Here is a 21,201-nt window from a genome sequence, read left to right on the forward strand (position 1 = left end):
CCTGACTACGGGTGCTGCACTGTAAGGAGTTTGTACGTTCGCCCCGTGACCTGCGTGGGTTTTCTCCGAGATCTTCGGTTTCCTCCCACACTCCAAAGACGTACAGGTATGTAGGTTAATTGGCTGGGTAAATGTAAAAAAAAAAAATTGTCCCTAGTGGGTGTAGGATAGTGTTAATGTGCTGGGATCACTGGGCGGCACGGACTTGGAGGGCCGAAAAGGCCTGTTTCCGGCTGTATATATATGATATGATATGATATGATATATCTTGAATGAGCTGCCTGAAGAAGCTTAAGAAATGGAATCAATTATGACTTTTAAAAGACAATTGGACATATATATGAATAAGAAGGGTTTAGAGGGTAATGGGCCAAATGGGACTAGACCAATAAGCCAACTTGGTTGGCATGGACAAAGTGGGCCAAAGGGCCTATTTACATACTATGCAGTTCTCTGACTATGAAAAGTAAGTGTGAATTACCCAAGCTAGATAGCAACCTGTTAGTCACGAGACCCATTTATAAAACTGAACCTTGCAACATCACATTCATAAGTTATTCGTTGAAATCCAAGTTTGTACATGCTACGCGCAGTGCTCTCCTGAAGAATTAATTTACATTGTTTAACCTCATCAGCAGCCATAATATTGTTCAATTAAAGTCTCATTCTGATTTTGACAAACTATATTATAAAACTACAGTACAAACTGTAAAACTACAGTACAAGAAAACCCAAACAGGTGGACCATTAACTCTTTCATGCATTGTTCTAAAGCAACAGTTATGGGAAACATCACAACATCCAATATATATATGTTTCTTTAATTAAATTTTCTGGCCGTTTTAATGTATTATTGTAATGAATGATCGCCCAGTGTCTGCATCAAAAACTCTCAATCAAATACAACCCAGTACAAAATAAAGGAAGTTACATCTGCTCTGCTCAAACAATGAGCTATAATGCTAATGTCAGATGAGTGCCAGTGCAATAAGTATAGTGTCAAGCCTCAACTGGTTCTGGAACCTCATTGTGAGAAGTCTTTATAATCAAACATCCCACCATGACTCGAGAACAATTCTACCTGCTGATTTTGTATGGAATTCTGACAAGGTACTATCTTTGGATCTTTGGCGGCACGGTAGCGCAGCGGTAGAGTTGCTGCTTTACAGCGAATGCTGCGCCGGAGACTCAGGTTCGATCCTGACGACGGGTGTTGCACTGTAAGGAGTTTGTACGTTCTCCCCGTGACCTGCGTGGGTTTTCTCCGAGATCTTCGGTTTCCTCCCACACTCCAAAGACGTACAGGTATGTAGGTTAATTGGCTGGGTAAAATGTAAAAATTGTCCCTAGTGGGTGTAGGATAGTGTTAATGTATGGGGATCGCTGGGCGGCACGGACTTGGAGGGCCGAAAAGGCCTGTTTCCGGCTGTATATATATGATATGATATATGATATGATAGATCCCATGGTATAGTTTAGAATAATAGAATTTTTCACTGTCTCCTGGCTAACTACCCATCCTTCAGAGAACAACTATTAATCATTTATTGTTTGATGAACTTTATTACACACATAATTGGTTGTTGCATCTAGCCACAAATCAAAAGCATTATTCATCTCAACAGTTTATGGACTATGGAGTGATTGGGGATGTATTGAAGACCCGTAAAAGATTCTCCGAATATAAATTCTATTTTTATATATTAAAAAAAGCAATTTTCAAACAAATATAGAGTGCTTTAAGGGACTAGCTTGCTTTAAACATTGTAATCTAACTCAGAGGAATTAAAGCAGTAAGAATGTGAGCTCAGAGTTTTGTAAATAATATTAAAAAATTGTTGCCTTCCAGGCCAGTCATAACGCCAGTCATAATTAGAAATTATTCCTTGATGTTCCAACAATGTGTAACATCAAATCTAAATATGTTTCAATTGTTTCAAGTCAATAATGTGCATGAGACCAGCCAGGTAATATTAGAACAGCCTTAGCACTGCAACTTATGAATCACTAAAACAATTAGTGCATTCAACAACATTTCATTTTCCACTACTAATGGTGATTGCAATATAATTTTAGATACCTTACACAGGAAATACTCTCATGAAAGTCCATAGAAGTTGGGCAGATTTTAAAAATAATTTTCAAACAAAACCAGCAACATTGAGACCAGGAGACAACCTGAAAACTTAAGGAATGTGACCAAACTAAAATAATGCTTCTATTGCATATTATAAATGAAACATCATATATAAGGCTCTTTTAATTCTATAGAACCCTGGATCATTAATATTTACAGTAGTTATTTTTAGGACGGTCTTAGTTAAAAGATACACTTTAAAAAAAATAGAATCATGGAATAGTTAAACATTAGTATCAACATTTTGTGCATCTGGTAGCAATCCAAAAGTCTTAGTTCCCAATCAAGCAATTAATATGACTAGTTTATTTTAAAATTGAGTTCAAAGTTATTGGCATTAGAAAATTAAGATAACTTTTAGCAGTGATGAGCTAATGCAGGTTTCAAGCAGAGTAACATCTACCTAAATTCTAAGTCTATTTTAAACCCTTGGATTTTGGCATAATTCGTAGAGCAAACTACCCTAATTTTACCTTGCTCACGGCTACTACAACAATTAAGGTAACTGCAGAAAATGCATATTTAGAATAGCAGTTTAAACACACTCACCTCAACTGGCTGAGAAGGAATTTTAAGTTTGGACAGCTTTGTCCTGGCACATACTTTCACCTCGGCTATGTTTCCAAATGACTCCTCACTGTAATCCTCTGAAGGCGGCTTTAGTTCAGGGGACTTACTGGAGGCTTGGTCTTGACCATCCATGGGTCTCACGTAGGCCGTAGGCTTTTGCAGTGTTAGGTTTGGTTTCGACGGCAAAGATGGTGGAAATGTTTGAGATGCGTGTTGGTTGGGAACAGGAGCATTCAGACCAGAGGACAAGCTCTCAGAATCACCGGAGTGCACGCCCAGTTCATGAGGAGATTTAGAAGGAGGACAGTCTTTACTAACGGTACTTTGCAGTTTGGAGTTGGTAAATGCACTGGAATGTATGGGGGATAGTGGTGTCAGAGGAGACAAGGGCTGTACAAGCGAGGACAACTGTAACAACGGTTGGAAGTCTTGCATTTTTGATAACTGGACCGTGGGTTGATTGTCCGCATCTTCTTGCTGATCATCCCTGCCGCAATGGCTGTTGCAAGATTCTCGGCCTTTACAAGAGTTGTCCTTATTTTGGTTTCTATTATGAAGTGATTTGTGACTTTTAGCGTTATGGTTGGAACTTTGGCTGTTTTGTTCTGTTAATGCAGTACTTTTCTGAGAGGAGCAGTCAACTTTTAATGGAGTAGAGCGAAGAGATCCCATTAATTGTGGATTTTTGCTGTGCAATGAAGGCTGCATTGAACTATTACTTTTGTTTGAACCAAGTAAGCATTTTTCTTGTGAAATCAAAGGAACAGCCCTTTTGGGTATGCCAATGAAGTTCTGCTGAGAGATATTACTTATTAAGTCCTTGATCTCATCGTAGTTGCCCAGCATATTTTGAATACGGCTAGAAAGTTCGTCCCCTTTATTGGTCTGCACAAAAAAAGAGATAAGCAATTAATTACTTCATTCCCAAGAAGAATCTTTACTGACGATTGACATATTCAAGAGAATCAATATCTTTTAAAAAAAATCAAGTTTTGTGTTAATTACAGTTTTAACAATGGCCAGAATTTTAAAACCCCATAATGCATGCTATTAAGTTTTAAGAAGATGAAAAGGCAGTCGGTTATGTTAGTGTAGAGGCAGCAATACATTTGTAACAATTCCATGGCTGACTAAACAAAAATTAATTGTTTTTTCTTATGTTTCAGAACAATTCATAAACTAATTTGATATATTATCAAGTTCCAGGCTGCCTAAGATCATGAAAGCACACAAATTGCTGAGGATATTGGATTATAATTTAATTCAAGAGGAAATAAAAGTTTATTGGATGCATAGTTCTTCAAAGTTTGCTGTTAAAATTCACAGGGAAGCTTTCAACACAAATTGTACAGAAAAATGTCTCGTACACAAACATTTGAACCAGTGAACTCTTGTTCTCTTCACCTAAGTCTTGATTTTAATGGGCGGAGGCAGGTACAGCTAAGTTTGTTCCAAAATAAATGCTATATCCAATCAATTTGGAATGGAGCTGTTTTTAACTTCAAGACTCCTAAACCATAAATTTCTTGGTGGTTCATATGAAACTGGCCAAATTCAGCATCTGTCTGGCACAAGGAAATAAGAATCTGAATACAGACTGCAAGGCAACTGTAGGAGTGGCAGCAGGATGTAAAATGGTGGAGCATGACTGCCCACAAATTTAAGGAGTGAAGTGAAATGGCTGCCATTTTTCCATTAATCTCACAACGAACCAAAAAACATATGGATAAAAAGGTAAATTCTGCTCATCTTCTCAGGATCTTTTTCTTGACAAAGGAAAGCAGTGGTGCACTGGTAGCTGCTACCTCACAGCACCATGTACTCGGGTTTGATCCTGACTTCAGGTGCACTCTGTGGAGCATGTTCTCTATGACTGCATGGGTTTCCTCTGGGTGCTCCGGTTTCCTCCCACATTATAAGTCGTGTTTAAGGAGATGGCTCTAGAAATCGTGGACGCATTGGTGATCATTTCCCAGTGTTCTATAGATTCAGGATCAGTTCCTGTGGATTGGAGGGTGGCTAATGTTATCCCACTTTTTAAGAAAGGAGGGAGAGAGAAAACGGGAAATTATAGACCAGTTAGTCTGACATCATTGGTGGGGAAGATGCTGGAGTCGATTATAAAAGACGAAATTACGGAGCATTTGGATAGCAGTAACAGGATCGTTCCAAGTCAGCATGGATTTACGAGGGGGAAATCATGCTTGACTAATCTTCTGGAATTTTTTGAGGATGTAACTAGGAAAATTGACAGGGGAGAGCCAGTGGATGTGGTGTACCTTGACTTTCAGAAAGCCTTCGACAAGGTCCCACATAGGAGATTAGTGGGCAAAATTAGAGCACATGGTATTGGGGGTAAGGTACTGACATGGATAGAAAATTGGTTGGCAGACAGAAAGTAAATAGTGGGGATAAATGGGTCCCTTTCAGAAAGGCAGGCAGTGACCAGTGGGGTACCGCAAGGCTCGGTGCTGGGACCGCAGCTATTTACAATATACATTAATGACTTGAATGAAGGGATTAAAAGTACCATTAGCAAATTTGCAGATGATACAAAGCTGGGTGGCAGTGTGAACTGTGAGGAAGATGCTTTGAGGTTGCAGGGTGACTTGGGACAGGTTGTGTGAGTGGGCGGATGCATGGCAAATGCAGTTTAATGTGGATAAGTGTGAGGTTATCCACTTTGGTGGTAAGAATAGGAAGGCAGATTATTATCTGAATGGTGTCAAGTTAGGAAAAGGGGACGTACAACGAGATCTGGGTGTCCTAGTGCATCAGTCACTGAAAGGAAGCATGCAGGTACAGCAGGCAGTGAAGAAAGCCAATGGAATGTTGGCCTTCATAACAAGAGGAGTTCAGTATAGGAGCAAAGAGGTCCTTCTGCAGTGGTATGGGGCCCTAGTGAGACCGCACCTGGAGTACTGTGCACAGTTTTGGTCTCCAAATTTTAGGAAGGATATTCTTGCTATTGAGGGCGTGCAGCGTAGGTTTACTAGATTAATTCCCGGAATGGCGGGACTGTCATATGTTGAAAGACTGGAGTGGCTAGGCTTGTATACACTGGAATTTAGAAGGATGAGAGGGGATCTTATCGAAACATATAAGATTATTAAGGGGTTGGACACATTAGAGGCAGGAAACATGTTCCAAATGTTGGGGGAGTCCAGAACCAGGGGCTACAGTTTAAGAATAAGGGGTAGGTCATTTAGAACGGAGATGAGGAAAAACTTTTTCAGTCAGAGAGTTGTAAATCTGTGGAATTCACTGCCTCAGAAGGCAGTGGAGGCCAATTCTCTGAATGCATCCAAGAGAGAGCTAGATAGAGCTCTTAAGGATAGCGGAGTCAGGGAGTATGGGGAGAAGGCAGGAACGGGGTACTGATTGAGAATGATCAGCCATGATCACATTGAATGGTGGTGCTGGCTCGAAGGGCCGAATGGCCTACTCCTGCACCTATTGTCTATTGTGTGGGTTTGTAAGTTATTGGGCTTCTGTAAATTGCACTGTGTAATGGAATAACTGGTGTGAACAGGCGATCAATGGTCGCCGTGGACTCTGTGGGCCATAGGGTCTGTTTCCGTGCTGTATCTCTCAACGAAACTAAACTACACTATGTCTAGCCTTTACAGATATGCATAATTGCTCCTTGGCTCAAGCGTCCACTAAAACTACACTATATGCTGAAGTCAGGCCACAGTCTGCTTTAACAAATTCTGCCAGCTCAATTTCAATCGTGGAGTTATAACAGTTCATAAAAGAGGCAGATTAGTCTGAGGTACTCTGGTCTTTACCTTGAATGGCTCACCAAAGAGAGGGGCATTTTCAAGAAAAGGTTCTTTGTTGAGATGAATTTCTTGGTTTCTCCTTTCCCTTTCTTTAATTCGAAGCAAGTTTCTGTCCTCATTATACAAGCTGTGGAAGAGCAGAACAAACTAAATTTAAAAGTTCTCCAAATAAATTTTATCCACAGGGCAAGTAGCTTACAAAATGCAAAGTGAGAAATTCAGAAGAAAAAAAAATCAGGGAGCAACGTCTTGTCACAACAACTCCAAATAGGTCTGTACTGTTGTCCATTGTCTTGCTTGAGATGACAAAGTGCAACCATGTATAATTGTTTGAAAATATTACTCCAAGATCAAATATCAATATTTAAAATACTGGATTCCTTCAAATTTCAATTTTATAAAGCTCCATTCATGTTTGAATGCATTTGATATGCAGAGGATAAACATCCATCAAATGCAATTCAATGGAGTCAAGGATAATTCGAACTTAACAGATATTCAAATGGTCTGTGTTACCATTAATACGCAAATTAAACCACAACATTTAATTCACGATTAGCTTTCTAATTATTTCATATGCTGCAAATTTTCTATCTTTACTGGAATGTTAAGCATGGTTACCTAATTAAGACTGATTTGCAGAACACCAAGAAATATAGAACTTAAACCAGTAGGTATATTTGAATACTTGATATTTGATGTTTCACCTTTGAATATGCACATCAAGCCTACTGATGAATGTTAATTTTTTAGCAAAATATAATTCTATGAACATAAATTGGTCATTCATCTAATTGCAATCCACAAAATGGTTATGCCTTTTACTTGAAATTTCTTACTGCACTTCAAAGTAAAGTATTTTTGCATTGAATAAGCTCAGAAAACTTTGTGAATGTCACCACACTTGTTAAACATTTCCAGAGAGGAAAATAATGAGTTAACATTTCAGTCTGAAGAAGGGTCTCGACCCAAAACGTCACCCATTCCTTCTCTCCAAGATGCTGCCTAACCTGCTGAGTTACTCCAGCATTTTGTGATACCTTCGAGTTCACATTTCAAGTCAATGATCTTTCATCAGGACTTGGGAGAGGGGGGTGGGGGGGAGCTCAAAGCCAAAGGCTTTGATAGGGTGGCAGTTGAGTTGCCTTACAGCACCAGAGGCCTGGGTTCGATCCTGACTGCGGGTGCTGTCTGTGTGGAGTTTGTACGTTCCCCCTGTGGCCATGTAGTTTTCTCTGGGTGCTCTGGTTTCCTCCCACATCGCAAAGACATGGAGGTTTGTAGGTTAATTGGCTTTTGTAAATTGTCCCTGGTGTGTAGGATAGAACTAGTGTATGGGTGATCACTAGTTGGTACGGACTCAGTGGGCCAAAGGGCCTATTTCCATGTTGTATCTCAAAACTAAACTAAAGAGATTACGTGAAAAAAAACCTGATGGTTGATGAAAGACAAATGTGCATGTTAATTACATAAATACAGAAACTGAAGATGTGTGGAATTTCTCCATTTGCGCTACAGGTTTATTTGAACAGTGCAGGAGGTACAGAATAAGGAGACTTGTAGGAGCAATACAGAAAATCAGTGTACGAAAGCCTGAATCTCAGGATTACCCCTGAAGTATGAATCAAATTATTTAATATTTTCCAATAATTCACCGTATTAATTGATGAGATACAGGCAATTATATTTAAATTTAGTGTTCAAGAACATTGCACATTATCCAGTTTCGACAGAATAAATTAATTCAGAACAATGAAAAACATCCAAGTAATAAGTAACCAATCTGAAAGAAACACATCGTAGAACAATTGGAACATTTGAGCCCATGCCTCAACCTGAAATAGATTAAACACATACTGACAATATCAAGTGATTTATATCTCAAAATGTCCTGCAGTTCTGGAGAGAAATTGTAATTTGTAATGTTTAAAATTCAATCTTAAGTAAAAATACCACCGCAGATCAACTTCTAAAAAGGCCAACTAGATTTCCACAATTTACTCCATAGATGTGCATACAGCTTTCAAGAGACCTAATGTCAGTTATTTGAGTGTTCAAGCAAGCCTACAGCTTATGAGAGACCCATGGATGGTCAAGACCAAGCCCCCAGTAAATCCCCTGAACTAAAGTCACCTTCAGAGGAACGGAAATTTATTGAACACAAGAAAAGAAATGCTGGAAGAACTCAGCCAGTCAAGCAGCATCTTTGGAAAGAGAAACCAGATAAAGTTTCAGGTCAGTGACCTTTAGAAGTGACGGAAAAATGTGGAGGCGTGGCAACTTTCAAAGCAGAAGTTGAGAGAGGAGTGAAGTGCAAGACAAAAGACAGGAATCATATTGATCTAGGATCACTAACTAGTCTGAAAGAAACACATCATGGAACAAATGGAACTTTTGAGCTTATGTTTCAACCCGAAACAGAGAAGCAAGTATACCAGAAGAGGTTTTACCATTTCATGAAATAGTACCATTTCATGGAGCTCTGCAGCTTGAGTAGCTGAAGGTGCATCAAATCACAAGGGGCAAGTTACACTGTGCAAAGACACTCTTACAGTTCGTGGAGGCTGACAGCATAACTTCAGAGAACTTAAAAATATCAACACATCATTAACATTTTAGGTTCAAAATAAAAATTGAAAATCCAGGCATTTGTGCGAAGTAGTATTTTCACGTTGATGCTTTTCACTGAAAATCTTGTAATATTATCCAACTGAAACAACTTTCGAATGTGATTAACAGTTGCCTCACTTTCCCTCGCCCTACATTTCTCAAGGTTTCAGGACAACTAATAGACACTTTCTTTCCTGGGATTTCACTCATTTTGAACTTGCTCACTTCTCAGAAATCCAGGTGTGCACAGAGCCTGGATTGCTGACAAAGGTGGCTGGTAGATTCAGGACCCAGCATTGCAGCAAGCGACCTGTTACCAGAGATAGTCAGTAATTTCATTGTTAAATTCTACAGATCTGCTTGCCATCAGACCTGGAACAAAGGGTGCTTGTACATCATTTAGATGTTCTGTCCCAGCAACTGAATTGAACCGTTTTGGAAAACATTGACCTGAAAGCATTGTTGTTCTGGACATTGGGAATGGAGGAAGGGGAATCACCCATCAGTGTGCAGAAGAATGCGGGGACAATTAAAGAGTGGTCCAAGTGCCACAAGAGGTACAGTCCTTTCTGAATGCTAACAGGGAAGAAAGGAAGACGCGTTTAGTGGTGGCTTCATGCTAGCGATGTCAGAAGTGGTTATGTGATCAATAGTAGAAAAGTAAAACAAATATTTGCTTGGCACTGTGTTAGCTAAGACTGAGACAAATAACTGATTGAAGAAAAAGAAACATATCAGAAGCAGTGGCATTGAATTTGGCCTTCTCATCAGAACAGATATTATGGAGTGGAAAACCCAAAAGAATAGAATACTGCTTTATAAGAAGAATGGCAGGAAAAAATCTCTTCTTTAAGGGCTGCAGCTCTCTCCACCAGCATTTTACTCTGTCGCACATTGCTCACACTTGTTAGATTATGTTTCACTCTAAAAATTTCTTTAGCCACAGTCAAAGGGCCAAGATCAACTCCACGCATTTCCTCTAAAAGATAATCAACCTAACTGCATTGGCATCCCACAGCATCACGTCACTACCATGACAGTGAAGGTCAAGTAGCTGATCCAATCTAATCTTTCCAGTACTGAACATGCACACTTCGAATGGTGTCACCACTCAGTGGGTTAATCTGTCCCCTCCTTAGCCAAAGAACACGATACAATTACAGTAATCCTATAATTATGGTTGAGATTTTATCAACATTAAATTTAAGTGGGGTCACATCCTGAGTTTAAGTTTTCTTTGCAGAAACGTTCTTTTTCCACCTACCATGTTTCCACATCTCCTCGCACCATCTGTATGTTCCACCTTCTTAAAATTTGATTTTATGCTGGGTAATTTTTTTAATGAAATCCTTCATCCAAATTTGAGGAAGGATATTCTTGCTATGGAGGGCGTGCAGCGTAGGTTCACTAGGTTAATTCCCGGAATGGCGGGACTGTCGTATGTTGAAAGGCTGGAGCGATTGGGCTTGTATACACTGGAATTTAGAAGGATGAGGGGGGATCTTATTGAAACATATAAGATAATTAGGGGATTGGACACATTAGAGGCAGGAAACATGTTCCCAATGTTGGGGGAGTCCAGAACAAGGGGCCACAGTTTAAGAATAAGGGGTAGGCCATTTAGAACGGAGATGAGGAAGAACTTTTTCAGTCAGAGAGTGGTGAAGGTGTGGAATTCTCTGCCTCAGAAGGCAGTGGAGGCCAGTTCGTTGGATGCTTTCAAGAGAGAGCTGGATAGAGCTCTTAAGGATAGCGGAGTAAGGGGGTATGGGGAGAAGGCAGGAACGGGGTACTGATTGAGAGTGATCAGCCATGATCGCATTGAATGGCGGTGCTGGCTCGAAGGGCTGAATGGCCTACTCCTGCACCTATTGTCTATTGTCTATAGTAAGCCACAGTAATATGCTGGTCGGCTATTTGGTTGCAGGTCCATTTTATGATGACCATGCAGAAAGTCAGTGCAACTTCCAAAGATACATCCGTATCAGATAGATGCAGTGATTGAATACACAGCATTTTCCGGATTGCGATCAAGAACAAAACACTTAGCATATTCTGAATTCTAAAGCTGAAGATATTGGGACTGTTGCAGAATCTACTCAACAGCCGATATCAATGAGGATTGAAGCAACTACCTTCCTGGCCTACATGGCATAAACACTTAGAAGGTTGAAGATGAGTCCCGACCCGAAACGTTACCTATTCATGATCTCCAGGGATTTGACTGACCCGCTGAGTTACTCCAGCTCTATGTTCTGTGCAAGATTCCAGCTTCTTCAGTTCCTTGTGTCCCTGGCATAATCGCTTGTTAGTCATAAGTTCACATAAGAGAAGTAGGCCATTTGGCCCATCGAGTCTACTCTGCCATTCAATCACGACCGATCTATCTTTCCTGCTCAAACCTATTCTTCTCCCTTCTCCCCATAAACTTTGAAACCCTTACCAATTTCCACCGTAAAAATACCCAGTGACTTGGCCTCCACAGCCGTCTGTGGCAATGAATTCCACAACATGAATTCCACAGTCATGCACCCAAGTATCAAAGGTGTGAGGAAAAACCTTTTTACCCAGAGAGCTGTGAATCTGTGGAATTCCCTGCCACAGAAGGCAGTGGAGGCTAATTCAATGGATGTTTTCAAGAGAGAGTTAGATTTAGCTCTTAGGGCTAAAGGAATCAAGGGATATGGGGAAAAAGCAGGAACAGGGTACTGATTTTGGATGATCAGCCATGATCATATTGAATGGCAGTGCTGGCTCGAAGGGCCGAATGGCCTACTCCTGCACCTATTTTCTATGTTTCTATTCACAAAATGCTGGAGTAACTCAGCAGGTCAGGCAGCATCTCGGGAGAGAAGGAATGGGTGACGTTTCGGGTTGAGACCCTTCTTCAGACTGAGGGTCTCGACCCGAAACGTCACCCATTCCTTCTCTCCCGAGATGCTGCCTGACCTGCTGAGTTACTGCAGCATTTTGTGAATAAATACCTTCGATTTGTACCAGCATCTGCAGTTATCTTATTCTATGTTTCTATGTCTCTCCAAACTTCAAAATCTGTTGAAAGCAGCAGGTTGAGGAGGAACCTCATTGAAACTTACAGAATAATGAAAGGCATAGATAGTGGATGTAGAAAGGATGTTTCCACTGATGGAAGAGTCTAAGACCAGAGGTCATAGCCTCAAAATTAAAGGGCGCTCTTTTAGAAAGGAGGTGAGGAGGAACTTCTTTAGTCAGGGGGTACTTAATCTGTGGAACTCATTGCCACAGAAGGCTGTGGAGGCCAAGTCAGTGGATATTTTTAAGGCATAGACAAATGCTTGATTAGAAAGGGTGTCAAGGCTTATGGGGAGAAGGCAGGAAAATGGGATTAGGAGGCAGAGATCAGCCATGATTGAATGGCAGAGTAGACTCAATGGGCCAAATGGCCTAATTCTACTCCAATAACGTGCTCTTGGGGCAAACATAGTCATCAGCTGTGGCAGTCCTAGCCCCCCAAAAAACGTCTTTATTCAGACTGTATTAAAAACTTTGTCTGCATGTACTTCCTGATTCCCACATTTAATCATGTAGGATAAAACTTAATTTATTTCCCACTTATCAATTAATGATTCTATATTAATATTAGAAAACATCTCTGTCAATTCAATGCTGCATAATTATAGATCCTAACTACAGAACTTCATCAGATTGTACACATTTTCTGAAACATTTTCATTGGTTCATTGAGAGCATAGCCAATGCAGCTTCCAAAGATGCATCAGTATCAGACAGATGTGCCGAGTTAATACAGGAGAAAGGGGGAGAGTGGGGAAATAAGATTAAGAAAACAAAGAGGAAAAAAGATGCTGGCAAACAGAACGGAGGGAGAGAGTGAGGAGGAGTTAAGGGATATGCTGAAGTGAGAAGCATGTGGTTGGGAGGAGGAAAATGGGCACAACACCAGACTCATTTGATCATAAGTGATAGGAGCAGAATTAGGCCAATTGGCCCATCAAGTCTACTCCACCATTCAATCATCTCTCCTTCCTAACCCCACTCTCCTGCCTTCTCCCCATAACTTCTGACACCCGTACTAATCAAGAACCTATGTATCTCTGCCTTAAATATATCCACTGGCTTGGCCTCCACAGCATTCTGTGGTAAAGAATTCCAGATTTACCACTCTCTGACTAAAGAAATTCCTCCTCATCTCCTCCTAAAAGAACGTCCTTTAATTCAGAGGCTATGGCCTCTAGTCCTAGATTCTCCCACTAGTGAAAACATTCTCTCCACATCCACTCTATTCAAGAGTCGTGGGGCAAGGACTTCCATCAATATCATATTTACCGCATGGGGTCTGTTCTAAGTGCAGGTGCTTGCAGCTCCTTTCCCTGCCAAACCTCATAGCCAACTTAAAGGATGGCCAGATAAGAGGAACAACAAAAAAGGGATACACAGAAAGCAGAAGGGAAGATGCGCAGAATGAAGTAACAAACCAGTCAGATGAGAGACCCTGCTCTCTCCTAAGTACTGTAATGATTGATGGATTAGATTCATCAAAGTAAAATCTTCCAGACATTTAGCAATACTATCGTTTTTAGTCATTTTAAGTTAACATTTAACTTCAGCTGCTGAGGAAGACATTTAGAAATGACAAGTTAACATTTAAACAGTTGAGGGTGTTGCTGTGGAATGGATTCTGAAATGCGCCTCCCATTCCATCTGCATCATATGATCATGGGCAATGGGATCCACAATTTATTACTACGATAATGCAAAATGCTATGAAATGTACTGTTAGCTTGAGCCTGTGACTAGGGATAGGGAGCAGTGATGAGAAGGGAATCACATCTGTACATCTTTGTAATAACAGCTGTCATGTATTAAAAAGCACGCAGTTTTACAATACTGCAAACAAAACAAACTGCATACCATGGTTTGTTTCTTATCCCCACCGTAAAACCACTGAACAAATTGCCAAAGTTCTACATTACATCGCATTGAAATTGACATTTGGTCAGGGTCCCTATCACTACAGGGAGTCCCCAGGTCACACAAAGGTTTCACTCCTGAGAACTGTCTGCAAATAGTTTTTTTCCAAGTCAAAAAAATTTATTCTGTATTGCTCAGCATACATTTCCTATAATTCTTTAATCGAATATCTTCTATGTTCAACTTTACACTAGCATAATTAAACTAATTGAATATATACTGTACATTTTTGTTAATGAATATCGCAGAACATTTCAATTTTATTTGCAAGGCTTTTAAAAAATATATTATGGTAGAATTTGCAAAAGCCAAATTTCTGCATACTAAGTCTCCTGTAACCCAGAGAGTCCCTGTACCTGTACGACTAAGCCCAAACTACCCAATGGCAAAAAGGCTAGAGGCGTTAAAATTGTAAGTCTTGGTTAGGGAGATGGGGTGGCTGCAGAAACTTGGCGTGATACATTATGCAACTAATGTAATTTCAGAAGCACTTCACTGCAGAATTAAATTAGGCTTGTTTGTTTCATAAAACCTAAAAATAACTTAAGTGTACAGATTTTATATTTTGTGCGAAATTAAATACATTTTGCTAACATACCTCAGTAAAACATCTCCTTTATTATCTAGTATTATCACAGATGAAAACAGAAATAACTTCAGGCCTTTTACCAAAACAATTGGAGGAGCCAGGTTTCTTATCGGAGACTCGTGGCCATTTTAACATCAGATCAGAGTATCTGGAAATGCAAATCACACAGCCAGCTCTTTCACACGGCAGTTATAAAATCCTGTGTTGGAGGTAAGAACATCTATATTTCTGTTTAAAACGAGGAAAGTCTTCACGACAACAGGTTATATATTCACATCTATGCACCTTCAGCGCTAAGTATTATTAACCGTAAGATGCTTCCCAAATACAGACACAGAATTTACGATACAGTATTTACTAGACATATTCAAAAGGGGGAAATAAATCTACTGATTACATTTTCTTCTTCTGCAGATCTCTGTCAAAAGTAATACATTTTGAAGTGATATGGAAAAAAATAACTTAAAGCTCCAACTGAGCTTCAGAATTTGAGTGTCTTTAGGCCAATTGATAATTTAGGGGAGAGGGGAGCAACAAATTTTACATTTTCACTAATTTATACCATTTATGAAGTTTTACAGATTTAACAAAATAAAAATAGCACTTTCATCTACATACCGATATTGCATGAAAAACGACATTATGCTTGAATGGATGCCAGACAGGTCCACAGACTGATTCCGGAAAATCCATCCACTAGAATTGGTTTGAAATATCAAAAGCCTTTCTGTATTCTTCATAAACTTTCAGTATAGGGAAGATTGATGGTTGGGGTCAAAGGGGGCAGCGTTCGAACATAAAGGCAACAATTGTGCAACATATTCTAGTGCTTCTCAATTCCTCGCTGTGGTTGGAGTATTTTCACAAAAACTAGCCTGTTAAACAAGGTTAGTCATGCATTACCACTAAATGCCACTTGACGCTGCCATGGCAACAACAGTCCTAGTTTACAGCCGATGGTTCACAGCTGACTCCTCATTTATCACATGCGTAGACAACATTTCTGTGACTGCTCTTTTCTGAGGAAACTGCATACTGCAACTACCTGGCCTTCTCATCTATAATAGCTTACAGAAAACACCCTCCTGTTTATATCCAGATGGTCACCAGCTCATGTCCATACTACAATTTTGTACGAACAACCAGAATTTACTGATTTTTTTACCATCACAAACATGTTGTTTAGGCAAGTTGGAATCAAGCGTCAATGCCAGGCTTTCTGGGTGACTCCCACTTGCTTTAAATGTGCAATTTTGAGCAGGTCTGAGTTCTCGGTTTCCTCTTATGAATTCCATGCTGTTTGAGATACCTTGAAATGCACACAATCGATTGCCACTTCTTCCTATTTTATTACAAGGTTACTCTTCACTTAATATGCTGGAAAGCACTTTCATATTCCAAGGTCACGAAGAACCAATATAAAGTTATTTCATTTTATCTATATACTAAAACTCTCGCTTGTTTGTTTGTTCCTGAACTACAGCCAAAACGGTACATAATAGCGCGACAATTTTAGGCCCACCTTACTCACCATCATACCTTTGGTGCTAATGGAAGAAGTTTAATTGAAATTGGTATTATTTTTAAAGTTATTCACATTTTAAAGTTTAAATCTATCTCCTAGGGAGAGAGGGGGAGGAGGGAGGATAAGGGGGGTTGAGTGGAAGGGGGTGAGGGGGTAGAGGGGGTAGAGAGGGATGAGGGGGTGAGGCTGCACCAATGCAGGTGAGGTTTGGTCTCAATGGGTCCACTTGGTCTAGTATTATATCAATCTCTTTCATGTCCTATATTGACATAGCAATAAGAAGTTGAAACACACAAAGGATTTAAGGTTTAAATTCTCAACATTAAGGCATATCTAGAGCATTCCCCTTCAGCAGATATTAGCAGAAGGAGCTAAACCAAAATCTCTTACAGAAACCATCAGGAATGAAGATCAGATGTTTGCACTGGAGGTCAGCTACAGGATTAAACTGATTGTGTTTACTGTCCTTCTTGACATCTGCTATGCGCTGCTGGTTTTCTGTCAGTCACACAGCTAGCACTCAACACTGTCAACACATAACCCAATGTTTATTAAATCAATTTCAGCTGTATAAACCTTGGGCACATAGCATTAAAGTGCCTTCAAGCTCAGACCCCGGAAGGGGTTGCTCAACTCCAGGCCTTGTGATAGATAGTCCAGTTCAGCTGCTTGCAGTTCCCTTTCCCTCCTCTAATAAGAGTCAGCTGATTAATGTGTACAGAGAGAGTCATACAGTATAGAAATAGGCCTTTTGGCCTAACTCGTCTATGCTGACCTAGAGGCCCCACTTAAGCTAGTTTGCCTGCATTTGGCCCATATCCCTTTAAACCTTTGCCTGCCTCAACTACCATATACCCACCACCTTCTGTGTGAAAAAGTTGCTGCTCAGGTTCCTATTAAATATTTCTCCTCTCACCTGAAACCTGGGTACTCCGGGTAAAATGGTACATTCACCCTATATATCCCCCTCCTAATTTTATAGACCTCTTAAAAAAAAATCATCCCTCAGCTTCCTGCGCTCAAAGGAATAAGGTCCCAGCCTGCCCAACTTCTTCTTATAGCTCAGCCCCTCAAGTCCTGGCAATATCCTCGTAAATGCTCTCTGCACACTGTCCAGCTTAATTACTTCCTTCCTATTGCAGGGTGACCAAAAGTGCACAGAGTACTCCCCAAGTGCGGCCTCATCACCTTCTTGTAATTGCTCCTGGTGTCATTCACACACAATGCACCTTACATTGTCAGCACACAACTCACAATGACTCAAGCAGAAGCCATACATTTTCATTCCAATAGTATTCCTCCAAATGAAAGTTCAACAAGAAAGCACGTGTTGAAAAGCCTTTGGTGCAATATGGGGTAGGAGCCAGTGAAAGGCAGCAAAATCAATTTAAATTATGCAAGAGTTTGAACTGACCGGATGTTAGCCATTTATTTTTCCCCCTCCCCGGGTGAATGGTAAACCTGACCACAGCAGTGGTTGCCAACCCTTCAAAAACTGAAGGACAAGCTGCACAGAGCATGTCACTTAGGTAACATACTCCACATGTTGTACTGGGTTGGTTTTGGAGAGGGCAGGCAGAATTTTGGTTTAATTTAGTTTAGAGATACAGTGTGGAAACAGACCCTTCGGCCCAGCGAGTCTACACCGACCAGAGATCCCCACACATTAACATTATCCTGCACACGCTAGGGACAATTTATATTTATACCAAGCCAATTAACCTACAAACCTTGATTCACCAACCTACAAGTGGAGTTTTCTAATTTCAGTCCTAAGCAGTCTATTCCCTAGTTTAAAACAGTAACCCCTAAGTTCAACCTCAACTGTGACCCCCACGTTCGACCTAATTCAGCTATGGGAAACATCTGCCCAGTATTTACCCTGTTGAACCCTTTAGAAATGTTAAATGTCTCAATGCAGTCACTTCATTCTTCTAATCGAGAACCTAGCCTGCAGATCGTTTCAATCCTGACCTCTGGTGCTGTCTGTGTGGAGCTTGCATGGTTCTCCCTGTGACCATGTAGGTTTCCTCCGGGTGCTCCAGCTTCCTCCCACATTCCAAAGATGTGTGGGTTTGTACGTTAATTGGCCTCTGTAAATTGCCCCTAATGTGTAGGGAGTGGGTAAGAAAGTGGGATAACATAGAACTGGTGTGAATGGGTGATCGACAGTCGGCGTGGACTCGGTTGGTTCAAGGGCCTGTTTCCATCTGTATCTGTAAACTAGGAACAAGTCAAGTAAATTTTTTTGTTGTACTCTCTCTACCTTTTGCCAAGGAAAGAGATCAAAGTTGTTCCACAATGCTCCAGGTGTGGGGTAATTAACCTCTATAATTGTAGCAAGACATTATTAATCTTATACTCAAACACTCTTGAATAAAATGCCAACATGCCATTTTCCACACTCGCATGCTGTGCGTGCAATTTAGCTTAAATATACGAGGACCACGTCCATTATACTCACTAATTCACCATGCAATTCAGAAGACCTCACAAATGTCACAAGACCTTCTACCCTGAAAAGTGTTAATCGTCAATGCTTGTACTCAAAACAAAAAAAAGCACATTATTGGCATATTCTGATCAAGGCAGAAACAATAAAATTCAGCGGCAGAATGTCTATTGACACATCATTTAAAACAAGTCAGTGTCTTAAAGTATTAGCTTCATATTTTGTCATTATTGCATAATTATTAGTCTTATACTTGAAATAAGTATTTTTTGTCCATTTGGAACACTGTTGAGTTAACTGGTAACAGGTACAAATTATTCTAATAGCCGAACCATGAAGCTGTGTTTAATTTAGTTCTTGTAAAATGTACTGTTACGATAGGTTAGCAACAACAAATCTTTAAATAAATCTCAAATAGACACAAAAAGCTGGAGTAACTCAATGGGACAGGCAGCATCTCTGGAGAGAAGGAATGGGTGACGTTTCGGTTCGACACCTTTCGCCACCCGAAACGTCACCCATTCCTTCGCTCCAGAGATGCTGCCTGTCCAGCTGATTTACTCTAGCTTTTTGTGTCTATCTTCGGTTTAAACCAGCATCTGTAGTTCCTTCCAACACATTTAAATAAATCTCACCAGCTTGAGACAGGAGGCTGCAGATGCTGCAATCTTGAGCAGAAAAAAACTGCTGGGGGAATTTAGCGGGTCAGGCAGCATCCAAGAAAGGAAATGGTCAGAAATGAGCAGCATGTAGGTGCAGCGGTAGAGTTGCTGCCTTACAACGAATGCAGCGCCGGAGACCCGGGTTCGATCCTGACAACGGGTGCTGCCTGTACGGAGTTTGTACGTTCACCCAGTGACCTGCGTGGGTTTTCTCCTCCCACACTCCAAAGACGTATAGATATGTAGGTTAATTGGCTTGGTAAGTGTAAAAATTGTCCCTAGTGGGTGTAGGATAATGTTAATGTGTGGGGATCACTGGTCGGCGTGTACCCGGTGGGCCGAAGGGGCCTGTTACCACGTTGTATCTCTAAAATAAACTACGACTTGGATCAGCACCCGTTTTCAAGTTGATGGAACGAGGGGGTGGAGGGGGAGGAGATAGCTGAGACGTTGAGAGTGAAAGGTAGAATCACTCAGAGGAGGTTGATGCGATGTTGTCAAGCTGGAGCTGCCAGTTGCGAGCCAACAACTTCCTTCCCATACCAACTTCGCTGTCCCTTACCTCATCCACTGCCAGAGTGAGGCTACAGGGAAACTGGATGAACAGCAACTCATGTTCCACTTATGTAGCTTACAACCCAACGGATTGAACACTGAATTCTCCAGTGTAAGGTAAGCACCCACTGACACCCCCGATATCACACCCTTTTCATTCTCATCTACCCAAATTCTCCCCCTTTCTTTACACTCCTCCGGGCCCCATTACCCAGTTCCTTTCCCCACTTCTATTCATTCATCAACCAGCCCTTCCTACTCCGGGTTCCATATATTTGTCCCCCTCCCCCAACCCTCCCTCTGGTTGTACATTTCACTGCCCACATTTCTTATGCGATGCCAACCTTAGTTATTATCTCCATCTTGCTCTCCCCCACTTGACTCACCTGCCAATCAACCCTCATTCCCTGGATCTGCTTATTACTTGCCAAATCTTGCCCATCCTTCACCTCATCTCTTTCTACTAGCCATCTCCCACCTAAACCATCAGTCTGAAGGATTCTGACCCAAAATGTCACCTGTCCATTTTTCTCCACAGATGCTGCCTGACCCATAAGGTCCTCCAGCAGTTTGTATTTTTCACATCAATCCGAGTGGGATGCTTGTGGGAGAAGAAAGGAAAGCTTCAAGAAAGGAACCGCAATCATAAACAATTCCTACAGCAATCTTTAGCTTAATACTGTTGAAAATTAGGCTCTAAAGAAAGCCACCAATGTTTAATGATGTTAACTTTGGGGAAAATTAGCTAATCTCAGGAGCTTTAAATCACAAAAGACCTTTAGCCAGGTGATACACACACAGGGCACTGACTCTATACTGATGCATTATGCCATTAAAAGGTAATAAAAAAAGCCAAAGAGTGCTACCAGACCCAAACATTGTAGTTAAAATTTATGCTGCTTCCAACAACACTGCAAATCATCAAACATGAGCCAAGGTAAAATGGTATTTGAGATTTTGGGCAATTGTCTAGATTTAAATTTACTCAGAAATGGATCAAAATATATCAGCATTTAATCTACCACAGTGTTTATTATGGTATACTCTAATAACTACATAGATTATGAACATGTTGATTAGTGCAGAGCCTTATAGGCAAACTTGTAGCAGATTTAAGATTAGGAATGAACTAATATTTATCATAACTTTAGAATCCTCAAATCCATTTCATGGTCAACAATGCATTTTAATGTAGAAATAACAAATTGCAGATGCTGGTTTATATGAAAGGACACAGTTCCAGACTAACCCAGCAGGACTTGCAGCGTCTCTGGAGAACATGGATAGGTGACATTTTTCAAGTCAGGACCTTTCTTCAATGCATTTTAATATGCAGATTCCAGCTGGC

At 40.6% G+C, this 21,201-nt stretch overlaps 1 protein-coding gene across 4 annotated transcripts in view; it reads right to left on the reverse strand.

Annotated features, from left to right (window-relative positions):
* The window catches only part of LOC144594939 (AF4/FMR2 family member 1-like), a 132,568-nt gene that overhangs the window by 64,110 nt on the left and 47,257 nt on the right, over positions 1-21,201 (reverse strand). For 3 of the 4 annotated variants that reach the window (XM_078401886.1, XM_078401902.1, XM_078401878.1), the window contains exons 1-3: positions 15,278-15,500; positions 6,499-6,619; positions 2,687-3,592 (exon numbers count right to left, since the gene is read on the reverse strand). In XM_078401886.1, coding sequence (XP_078258012.1) covers positions 2,687-3,592; positions 6,499-6,619; positions 15,278-15,399 — 1,149 coding nt within the window. In that variant the 5' untranslated portion in view covers positions 15,400-15,500. Of the gene's footprint in view, positions 1-2,686; positions 3,593-6,498; positions 6,620-15,277; positions 15,501-21,201 lie in introns of those variants that run through there. The other variant, XM_078401894.1, reaches the window with a different exon arrangement.

Source organism: Rhinoraja longicauda, chromosome 1 (assembly GCF_053455715.1).
Source record: "Rhinoraja longicauda isolate Sanriku21f chromosome 1, sRhiLon1.1, whole genome shotgun sequence".
In the NCBI taxonomy this organism is placed as follows: domain Eukaryota; kingdom Metazoa; phylum Chordata; class Chondrichthyes; order Rajiformes; family Arhynchobatidae; genus Rhinoraja; species Rhinoraja longicauda.